At 53.5% G+C, this 11242-nt stretch overlaps 1 protein-coding gene across 1 annotated transcript; it reads right to left on the reverse strand.

Annotated features, from left to right (window-relative positions):
• Positions 1-2113: 2113 nt before the first annotated feature.
• TMEM92 (transmembrane protein 92) lies at positions 2114-7820 on the reverse strand. Its single transcript, XM_090291123.1, has 5 exons — positions 7713-7820; positions 4039-4061; positions 3230-3307; positions 2897-3092; positions 2114-2682 (listed from the first exon to the last, which is right to left on the reverse strand). The coding sequence occupies exons 1-5, from the start codon at positions 7779-7781 to the stop codon at positions 2569-2571; spliced, it is 480 nt and encodes a 159-aa protein (XP_090147249.1). The 5' UTR covers positions 7782-7820; the 3' UTR covers positions 2114-2568.
• Between the last annotated feature and the right edge of the window lie 3422 nt (positions 7821-11242).

Genomic DNA, 11242 nt, shown 5'->3' on the forward strand with positions numbered 1-11242 from the left:
TGTCCTCACATATCTGGAGGTGTCCAGGCTTTCCCAGGTCCATGGTGGATCTAGTCTCTGTGTCACATATTTGTCATGTGTGTGTCACAGGTCTGAGTTCTTCCAGCTTCTTCCTCATAGCAAGGCTGATAATACATGAATTGCCATCAATCAAAGTTCACAAGGCGAGTCTTTATTAACTTTTAAACCTACCCTTGTTTTCCACTAAAGAAACCTTTTTTGAAATTTGCAAAAGCCATGCTTGCTCATGGTAAACATACAAACAATGAAAAGCATATAAAGTATAAAACTTCTGTATGGCTGGCTACTTCCAGTCCTCTGTCCCACAGTGCCAACCACTGAAGAAAGTGGGCAAGTGTGGTTTGGTTCGTATCCTCCTACACATCTGCAGAGCAAATATACGTCATATGTATGATGTAGCATGTATTTACAATTGAGATCATAGGCTATCGTTTTTCTCTGTAATAATAAACGAAGGACATGGGGCCAGGTTGGTGTTTCAGATCCACTTCATTCATGTTAAGGGCTGCAGAGCCTCCACAATACGGATGAACCTGGTGTGGTTAACAGGCTCCCGCTGATGGACGTCTACCCCGTGCTAGAGTGCCGTGACGGACATCTCTTTTAGCTCTTTGGTGTGCGAACATTTCTAAAGAATTTTCTTTGAAGTGGAGTTGCTGGGTGATGTGCATTTAAAATTTGAATGAATACCCAATGCCAGGCATGGTGCCAGACCCGTAGTAGGATGTTTGTAAGTATCTGTGGCATGAATGAATACTGCTAGATTACCCTCCAGGAAGATCATACCATGTCCACTCTCACCTGGAGTGAACAGTGCCATTGAACTAGACTTATCTGCCACCAGGTCTCAGCAATGCTGGGCTTCGGGACCACTTGCTTTCAGGCCATTCTGTGGCTGTCAGGAGGATTTAAAGGCCCCACATCACCTTTGATGAAAAGAAGGCAGAATCCGGGCAGAGGGTGACCTTCTCCTGCAGGTCTGCAAAGCCCATTGTTTAACATGCTCCCACAGGGGTTGAAGTTTACCATGAGGGCAACGTCAGTTCTAGGACTTCTGTCATTGGAGATAGCCAGGCGCACACAAAGCACCCACATGCCTTCCTTCCGATCCCCCTGACAAATCCTTGAAACCTTTGACTAGGCTCCTTCTCCTACTATCAACTCCATGTTATCAGTAACCACTGTGCTCCCTCAGCCAAACAGCCCCTCTTCCTGGCCTTTTGGGGGCTGGCCGTGCCATCGCCCCCACCCCTGCCTCCTGCCTGGGTCCCAATGCCCCAAGGCTGGGTATTATTACTAAGAGAGGCCTGGAGGAGCCATCCTGGCCAGCATGCCGGTGCCAGGTCTACCTCTAGTCACCCTGCCCCCCCACCCCGCCCCAAAAGCTTTGGCCAGCGCTGCTGCAGCGCCCTCTGCCTGGGGAGGAAGGTCAGCATTCCTGGGCTGCAGGGGAGCAGTGGGCCCAATGCAAGGGCACTGTGCAAAGGAGCCCAGCCTGGGCTCAGGGGTCTCTCTCTCTCTGCATGTGCCATGCCAGGCTCCCAACTCCACGCTCTGCTACAGGCTCCCTGGGACTGATGCCCCAGGCAGACTCTGCTGCAATGCTGAATGCTTCTTTCCTGGTAGGGGTTAACCCTGCAGCTGGGACTGTGGAGTCCCAGAACCACCCAGGACTGGAGGGAAAGGGCGGATCTGCCCTCTCCTCTCTCCAGGAGATCCCAGGGTGGGGCTGAGGCACGTCTCCCAGAGTCCTGCCCTACGAACGGCCAGCCTTCCACTCCCTGCCCCCATGGTGAGAGTCAGGGAGCCAAGCTCTGCCTCCCCAGGACAGCAGTAGGAGAACGAGGTGCAGGGAGCACACACTGGTCACTCCTGCCCCATCCCCAGCTCCTGGTCCAGGCTATTTAGCACGGAGACCTCAAGGAACGGGAGGTCAAAGCATCTGTATAGATCCTCTCCCAGAGGGCGCCCCATGGATGTATTGCCTTCTGAGGTTCATGTGTCCCACTGACAACTTCCTCCCCTCCCTGCCCGGCACCCCCAGTTCCCTAGCGGGGTCTGGGCTCACCTCCCCACAGAGCCAGAGGCAGACTCTCAGCAGCAATTAGCTCATTTAGTGCGTACGTGTGTTGGGGGATAAGGTAGGGTAGAATGGGGTCTTTTCTATTCAGGGAGAGCTGCAGATGGCTTAGAGCTCAAGCAGTCTGATCTCCCATGGCTTGGTGCTGGCTGTCCAGCGGAGATTTGTATACCTCAGCTATGGGGGTATACTCATTCTACTGGCAGTTAATTGCAACTGTTGACATTTTTCTCTTGGCAGCCTCTAATGGGGTGGGGGTGGATGGACACTGTCGCTCCAGCCCAGCCCTTCGGACAAGAGACAGTTGGTGTGGAACAGGGGCAGGAAAAGCAATAAGTTAAATCCAAGAAAGGCCAGAGGTGCAGCAGGATGGGTGGGGGCATTTCAGGGGTCCCAGGTGTCTCTGGTTTGATCCAGGAGGCGTTGGGGAAGAGGTGGCTGAGGCAGGATTCCAGGTAGGAGGTGGCTCAGAAGGCAGGATTGTCAATGCCCCTGAGGACCCCAGAATGTTCTTCAGGCCTGATGCTGTAGGGAGGGGGCGGATCCATGGGGGGCAGGCCCAGGACTGGCTTCAGAATAATCTGCAGGGAAAGGAGGGGACACAAAGCCTCTTTAGGGCCTGGCACTGGCCATTGCCACCTACATGCTGGCGGTGTCCCAGGGGTAAGGGTGAACCAATGCGGCCGCAGAGCACTCTGGGGGAAAGAGGCCCTCCGCTCCCGCTGCTGCTCTAACTGAGACAACAGGAGATCCAGAAGGCCCAGTAGCAGAGCGGGGGTTAGGACAGACACCCACCTCACTGTAGGGGGGTGGGGGCTCAAAGGTGGACACTGTGATCCTCTCTGCAGGGCCAGTGGGGGGCCGTTCAGGGGGCCGCTCACGATCCATTGCGGGGTCCTGTCCCTGCCCTCTGCAGCTGCGACAGAAGTGCTTGGCCAGGCCACAGATGCACAAAATGGGCAGGATGATCAGGAAGATGATGACAAAGATCCTGGGGTGAGGAACCATCAACATCACCCTGAGTCTCCAGACCATCCCCACCGTGCCTCCTTCCTTCCTCCCATGACCTACACCCACCCCAGGGCAGGAAGTCCAGTCTGTCCTGTGTGGACCAGGCCCTGGGCTCACCTGAAAGGGCCAGAGAAGAGCTCGTCGTACCCCTGGCAGCAGCTGTCACCGCAGCATTTCAATCCTTCAGGGCAGGTGCTGCAGGTGGAGGCACAGAGAGGCTGTTGTTACCAAGGTGGGAGGCAGAAGGATTCCAGCCTCCTCAAAACAGGGTAGGAGACTCAGGGTAGGAGCCATGCCCCTCATGGGGAGAGGAGCGGGGCCCCTCTGGGTTTGGTGGGAGGAACCTGTGTTCCAGGTGCCCCTCACTACTGGCCTTGTGCACTTGTGCCAAGCTATGCCCCTTACTGGGCCTCACTTTCCCCATCTACAAAATGGGCAGGTGTGGGGATTGTGGTAGTGGAGAGAGGGGGAGCAGGGAGTGTCCAGGAGCTACCGGAGGAGGAGAGAGCCCTTGCTGGAGCCCAGAGAGTAGAAGGGGGGAAGGAGAGGGTGTTCATGGCACATCCAGTGCTGACCTCATGGAAACACTGTTCTACCCACAGATCACCCCTCAGCCCCTCCTCACTATGCTCAGGCTTCCTGGCATTTATAGATTAAGGTGGCACACTGATTGCCTCCCCCACAGGGTCCTCTCAAGGGGAGCTGGCCTGACTGCAGTGAAAAGGAAGGGGATTCGGCTTCAGAAGGATCACAAGTGCGAAATGCCCCCTGGGATGACTACTGGGGAGTGGGAAGGGGCAGAGTTGCCTTCTCTGGGTGGGGGAGGTCAGGCTGGCTTCTGGCTGGAAGGAGAGTAGGGGAGGATGATGAATGAGGTCCCATGAAGGCAGGTTTGGGGTGCCCCCCCCCCGAAACCCCAGACTTACAAGAAGTCACATTTGGCTGCAGCCTGTGGAAGAAAAGAGGCAGAGGTTAGGGGTCATATACTCAGATGCTGCCCGGACACCCAACAGCCAGCAGATCCCCAAGGGATCACCATCTCCCCCAAAGCCTGCTCTTTACCTCACCCCATGTTCCTCAGGTCAATGATGGGAGCTCTAGTTGCCACCTGGAGGCCCCCAGCTCTCCTTCCTCTCCCTACCACACCATATTTGCCCCTCCCCAGGTCTGTAAGCTCATGCCTTCTGATGTCTACAGTCCAGGATGCCAGCAACTCTCCTGCTGCCCACTAGAGTCACTCCCCACACTGCGGGCAAGTTTCTACCCACAAAAATCCGATCACCTGAAATCTTGCTGGAAGCCCCTGCCAGGGCTCCCTGGGGCTCAGACCCCGTGTGACCAGCCTTAGCCCCTTCCTCTCTCTTGCAAACACACTCATTGGGAGCTTCCTGAACACACCTGGCTGTTTTACGCCTACATGCAGGGGCAGGCCCTCTTCCCCATGCCTTCATGGTCTGCTGACCCTGCTCATTCTTCAGATCCCTGCCTGGGGTGTGTGTGTGTGGGCGGAGGGTGGGGTGGGGGGGCTTTCCTCTCTCTTTGAAGCTGCCTGGACCCTCCTCTCTGGAACCAGTTCCTCTCTTCCCCACCTCTCCTGCACTAGTTCTGCAGGGAATCCAGGGTATCTGTTCAGAATTTAACCCAATTAATAGCAATTAGGTGTGTGAGCCTTGCTTGGAACATCCCCCCCACTCGCTCCCCCAGGTATCTGCAAAGCTGACTTCAGCACCTTTCTCTCTGACCACTTCCCTTCCCCTCACTGTGCTTAATTTTTCTGCATAGTTCTTACCAACATCTAACATACTATATACTTTTCTTCATCTGATACTCATGTGTTTCCTAGGTAGACTATAAACTCCACAGGGCAGGGATTTTGGTCTGTTTAATTACTGTTGAAAACCCAACTACATTGGCAGAATGAATGAAAGGGCACTCATTGATTCGTTGATTACCTGGCTTCATTTCTTCCTGTCTGCTCCCAGACCCAGTTTGGGGGAGAGTGGGGTGCAGGGGTGGGAACACAGTGGGGAATGGGAGGTTATCTGTCACCGCAGCTTCCAGGGGACAAACAACTAGGACTCCAGAATAAGAAGGTAACTTCGGAGAGGCCACCCTATCTTTATACCTTTTCTTGAATATTTCAGTAACATTTCCATTGCTAACAACAACAGTAAAGCTAAGAATACCATTGACAGCCAGTAATAGTTGGGTTGACTCCCCCTTTCCATATTCAGTCCTATGTGAGTACCAGCTTCTCACAAGCCCTGGATGGTGGGAGACTAGAGCAGCAATGAAACCATGAGGTAAGTGGGCCCAGAGAGGGTGAGGGCCACACAGAGGCCCCGCAGAGCTAGGGACACACCAAGGGGTCTAGACACTCAGTGGCAGCCCCTTCACCTTCAGGTACCAGACCCTTTCCTTCCTCCCCTTGCCCCCAGCTAAGCAGGACAGATATGAACAGGTTTAATAAGTTTGTCCTGAGTTCCTGTTTGGGAAGGGTAGATCTTCTTCCAGATTCTCTTCCCCCACTATACCAAGGGGCGGTCTTGTCGGAGGTGGTCTAGAGCCTGAGCCCTATCAAGTGTCAGGATGGTCTTGGGGAACCTCAGCTTACAGTTATGTTCTACATAACTACATTTCAGTCAATGACAAATTGCGTATATAACAGTGGCTCGTTAAGGCTGTAACGGAGCTGAAACACTCCTATGCCCATTGGCGTCATCGCCATCATAACGTTGTAGCACAATGCATGACTCACGTGTTGGTGGCGATGCTGGCGTAACAAACCTGCTGCGCTGCCCGTCATGTAGAAGTATAGCACATGCGATCGTGCACAGTACATAATACTTGATAATCATAAAAAGGACTGTGCTACTGATATTTACTATACTATGCTTTTATCATTAGTGTTCTCCTTCTACTCATAAAAGTTCGCTGTCAAACAGTAGCCATGTTACACCAGAGCAGCCTCATTACATATAGAGTTTACTGAGTTTCTTTTTTTAAAAATCCTCACTTGAGGGTATGTTCATTGATTTTAGAGATAGAGGAAAGAAGAGAGAAACATCAATGGGTGAGAGAAATAACCATCGGTTGCCCCCCCATACCCACCTGACTGAGGATAGAACCCATGACCTTTTGGTGTCCAGGACAAAGCTCCAACCAACTGAACCACCTGCCCAGAACCTGGGTTTCTTGAATAAATCACTTTCTCTTGTGCTTGATTTAATTTCATGTTGTTTTAGGAAGTTAGTGTAGCTTAAGTGTACAGTGTGTATAAGGTCTACAGGAGTGTCCTGGGTCTTCACATTCACTCATCACTCAGACTCAGAGCAAGTTCCCATCCTGCCAGCTCCATTCCTGGTTAAGTGCCCTATACAGATATCCTATTTCTTAAATTGTTTATATTGTGTTTTGACTGTACCCTTCCTATGTTTAGCTACACAAACACTTACCCTTGTACTCCAGTTGCCTATAGGATTCAGTACAGTAACATGCTGTACAGGCTTATAGCCTAGGAGTGAGAGGCTGTACCACAGAGCCTAGGTGTGTAGTGGGCTGTGTGTGCGATCTAGGATTGTGTCGGTGCACTCAGTGATGTTCCCACAATAAAATCACCTAGCAATGCTTTCCTGACAACGTACACCTGTTATTAATCAGGAAAGGACCGCACACTGTACTTACAGGTGACCTGGGGACATGAGCAGTGCCTGCGCCCTGGAGATCTTGGGAGGAATCAACAAGAGGATGCTCAGCCTAGTGATGGCACAAACTGGTGGCCTCGTGACTGAGGAGTACCAGGACTTCAGGGGTAAAGGGGCGCTGAAAGTCAGCACAGTGGTGTGAATGAGCCCTGTTCTGGGAAGCCAGCCTGGCCCTTCCCTTGGATCTTAAGCAGAAGTTAAAAATCTGTCTTCTAGACTCACATTGGCTTCCAGGATCATCTCCCGTCCCAGGACTGGAGACAACTTCCCCGTCACTAGAGGCGTGAGAGATGCGGGCATGCCTGTCCACTCTCAGAATCATAGATTGCAGGGGTCACCCAGCCTGGAGTCCAGTAGCCAGACCAAATCCGACCACGGGCTGGAATCCCACCCCTGTTCCTAGAAAGGGGCTAAGAAGCCGCCTCTCCCCTAGGGCAAAAGCAAATAAACAGTCCAGGGAAGGCCAGGACTTCCCCAAGGTTACCCAGCACGGGAGGAACAGAGCTGGGGAGACACACTGGCCTGGCGTCCAGACCTCAGTCCCAGATAATTCCCGCTTTCTGACGCAGCGAGAAGGAGCGCGAAGGGACTACCCAAGGCTAACAGGCGGGTCAAAGACCCCGCTCACAGAGAGGGGCTGGGTGTCAGATGGTGGTGGGCGAAGGCCAGTGTCACCACACAGGCCCCCAAGGCGAAGGAACCCCGGTCTTTCCAGGGCCCCCCTCCGCTGCTCCTTCCTTCACCTCCCTAGCAAAATGAGAGAGGGAGTGGCTACTTGCATGTAGTCACGAGGAAATCCTAACAATGGAAGGTGGTGACCCGACTCCAGAAGCAGGCTCCAGACCCACAAGGGTAGGGCCCTGGAAGTCCTCTGGCTTTACCTCCCAAGCGCTCACCTGTTGGAGGCCCGCCAGCAGGCCAAGCAGCAAGGTGGGTAAGAGGCCGAGGACCCAGGCGTCGGACATCCTGGCGTGGGGGCCACTGAGCTTCCGTGTGTAAAGGAAGGAGGGGAGAGGCGGGGGGAGGCGGGGCCGCGACCTCTCCCACGTCTCTCCACCTATGGGGTCCCGCCTCGGGCTGTGGGCGGAGCTTATGCACCGGGATGGGCTGGACTTGGGTCAGGGCGGAGGTAGAAAGAGGTCCGGGTTGGTTGCTGGTAGTTGGGAAGTAGAAGAGATAAATCGAAAAAAATTGTGGGGTCAGTTCAAGACTGCTAAGTTTCCCCTTCCCAACCCCCAACTACTGCTCCCACCCTAACTGGTCCCAGGCTTAAGGGAGGGGGTGCTGTGCCTGGTAGGGGGAGAGGGCATGTAGGCAGAGGGAGCCGGGCCACTGGAAGTCCCTTCCCACCTGGCCTTCCCGGGGCGCAGAGGTTGAGGGGTGGAGAAGGTTCTGGAGTAGATTGAGGGGATCGTATGGGGAAAGGTGTCACCACCCACCCCAATTTTTTTTTTTTAATTTTTGCAAAGAAGGAAGGGTGGGGCGGCCTGGTGGATTTCGGGGGAAGGAAAAGAACCAGGAGCACAGTCCTGGTGCAACCCTGTCCCCCCACCTCCCTTGAAATTCTGGGAGGAGGTGTTGATACACATCCTCCTTTTGACTACAGCGGCAATTAAGGAACCAGGGTTCAGAGATTTGCCCCGGGGTCCGAAGTGTGGCAGAGCCGCAGCCAGGCGAGGTTCTGCGAGAGCAGCAGGTCCCTCCGGATTCCTGGAAAGACCAGGAGCGGGCCGTCCCAGCTCGGGAGGGCGGGGGCGGGATTCCCATTCTACCCTCCGGGGCCGCGCCCCAGCCCTCTAGGCGTACTGTCCTTCCCTAGTCCAGTCGGCAGGTGGCAGCATCGCTCAACCTGGGATTTCCCCGTGGGTGACAGGCCGCCGGGCTGGGACCTCGGTTCTGTGGCTGGGTCTCCCAAGCTCCCTCCCCCGGGAGCTGGCTGGTGGGCGGGGTGGGAGGCCATTTCGGAGGGTGATAGGCTCAGGATGAGAACAAGACGCCCAAACACGAATGAGACATGTGGAGACACTGCCGGAGCTGGAGAGATGGAGCCGGGACGCCTGGGAAGGGAGCGCAATGGAGCTGGTGGATGGGGGCTGCTCCTTGGCCTGGAAAAGGCGGGAGAGCTCCAGGAGATGCTCAGTCCTTAAGTTGTCAGATGTCTCTGCTGTGTCTCAGATCTGACTTTGCCACTGGAAAATATATCCCCAAGTTAGTATGAAGGAACAGCCGGTCTCCTCTGGTCCCTTTTTCTTGTTCTCTCACCACTTTCTCTTTATTTCTGTCTCCTCTCTCCCAGTCCTGTTATCTCTGTTCTATGCTTAACCTTCCCTGGCCCCCTCCCCATTTCTCCCAGTCCATCTTCCTGTTTGAGTTTCTTCCTATCTCTTTCTCCACTCAGTTTCTCTCCATTTCACTTGTTCCTCTGTTTCCAAGCTATTTCTCCTTTCTTGTGTTTATTAATCTTTGTCTCAGTCAAGGAGACTGGTTTTCTCTCACTGCTTCCACTTATTTCCCTGTCTCTATATGAGTTTTTCTCATCAACTTCTTGGTCTCCCTCTCCCAGCATATCTCTACCCAGTCCCTCCCTCCCACCTCTTAGCCTCTTTCTCATCATCTCTCAACCCTTTTCGGCCCCTAAGGACAGAATCTTCCAGCCTCCTGATCCAAGTGGAATTGGGGTCTGGCCTAGAGAATGACCTCTCTATTCAAATTTCCTGGTGACACTGCGGTTGGAGAAGGAAATCTGCATGGAGTGGGGGGCACCTCTTCCCTCATGCCCCTGCTCTTGGCTCTGGACCCAACCTGCCCCATTTGCTAAGGGGGACCTAGTCCAGAGTGCTGCAGTCTTCTCCCATCAGTGCCCATTCTGTTGCCTCCTTGGTGAAGTCATTGCTAACTTGGACTTCTAAGGCCCTCCCATCCTTGCCCTGGCCTCACTGCATTAACATTCAAGGACAGCTGAGGAATCAGTCTCTACCACAACCCCTGCCACTGTGCTCAGGCCTTGAGCCCCACAGAGGTGTGGTCCTTAAAGGAGAGGAAGATGGGTGAGTTTAGGGGAAGATGGAATCCTGGGAAGTGAGATGGGAGTGCTGAAGAAGGCATGGAGGAGCTTGAGCGGTAGACCTGGGAGGCTGGGAGGGCTGAGTAGGAAGGACTAGGCAGGCACAAGTGCCCTGGGGATGGGTAGGAGAGGGGCAGGAGGCTGGTATCATTCCCCTCTGGCTCTCTGGCACCCACCTGACACAGATCTAGGGTTTCCACGCAAAATACAGGACACCCAGTTATATCTGAATTTCACATAAACAATGAATAATATTTTAGCATAAATATGTCCCATGCAAAATGAAACATATTTATACTAAAATTTTTGTTTGTTTGTTTATCTAAAATTCCAGTTTAGGTGTCCTGTATTTTTATTTGTTAAATCTGGCTATCCACATCTCTAAAATGTCATAGAACAGACATTTGAGAACAGCTATTCCACCCACTGACCCACATATCCCCAGCGGAAAAGTAAGGCTCATGGAGGGAGCAGAACCCAGAGGGCCTCTGGAACCTGCCTCTGGGCCCCCAGTTATTTTCATGAGATCAAACTTCCCTTCTGTGCTCCTCCATGCAGATAGGGATGGGGGAGGGGTCTGGAGGTGGGTGGTCTCAGCCCAGACCAAGAACACTAAGCCCTGTTGTCAGCATCCATCAAAGCTCCCAGGGTCCCAGCATTCTTAGTGGGTGAGGTCACATGAGAGTTGAGGCACAATGGGGCCCCAGACTGAGCAGACAGGGCACTGTCCTGTGTAAAGGCAGGAGGGTCCTGGACAGAGCCAACATCTTCTCTTCGATACTTAATCTGGCAGAGGGAGGGAAGTGTGTGTGTGCATGCATGTATGTGCTTGGGCATTCTAGGGGCAGGGAGGCCCAGAGACCTGATGCAGTCCAGTGGGCTTCTCTAGATTTGACACCAAATTCCATCTGGGATTTCCCAAGAGCAGCAAAGTCCAAATGTCTTCATATTCGCTCACCACCTCCCCACCCTGTTCATGAAAGAACAAGCTGATTGTCTATGAATCCTGCGAGGGCCCAGCTGGAAGGGCCTGGGAGTTCAGCTAGTCTATCAGCCCCTTCTCAAAGAAGCAAACTGGAGCTCAGAGAGGTAGGAAGGCCAAGTCACATGGGACATTGGGGCTGAGTCAGGACCAGAACCACACAGGTCTTGAGACCTCACACTCAGAGGCAGCTTCAGGAGCAGCTGCTGCTCTGAATGGAGGAATCCTCACTGGCAGCCTTGTGCAGCCTAACAGCCCAGCCCAGGCCCTGGATGAGGGGAAAGAGCCAGGTTAAGATCTATTCCTCTCAGCCCTGTTCCCCGCCATACTATGGTGGACACTGAGATTCATTATAGCTTATGACTCTGGGCTGGGATGTT

This window comes from Furipterus horrens, unplaced genomic scaffold (genome assembly GCF_987537825.1).
Source record: "Furipterus horrens unplaced genomic scaffold, mFurHor1.1.pri manual_scaffold_11, whole genome shotgun sequence".
In the NCBI taxonomy this organism is placed as follows: Eukaryota; Metazoa; Chordata; class Mammalia; order Chiroptera; family Furipteridae; genus Furipterus; species Furipterus horrens.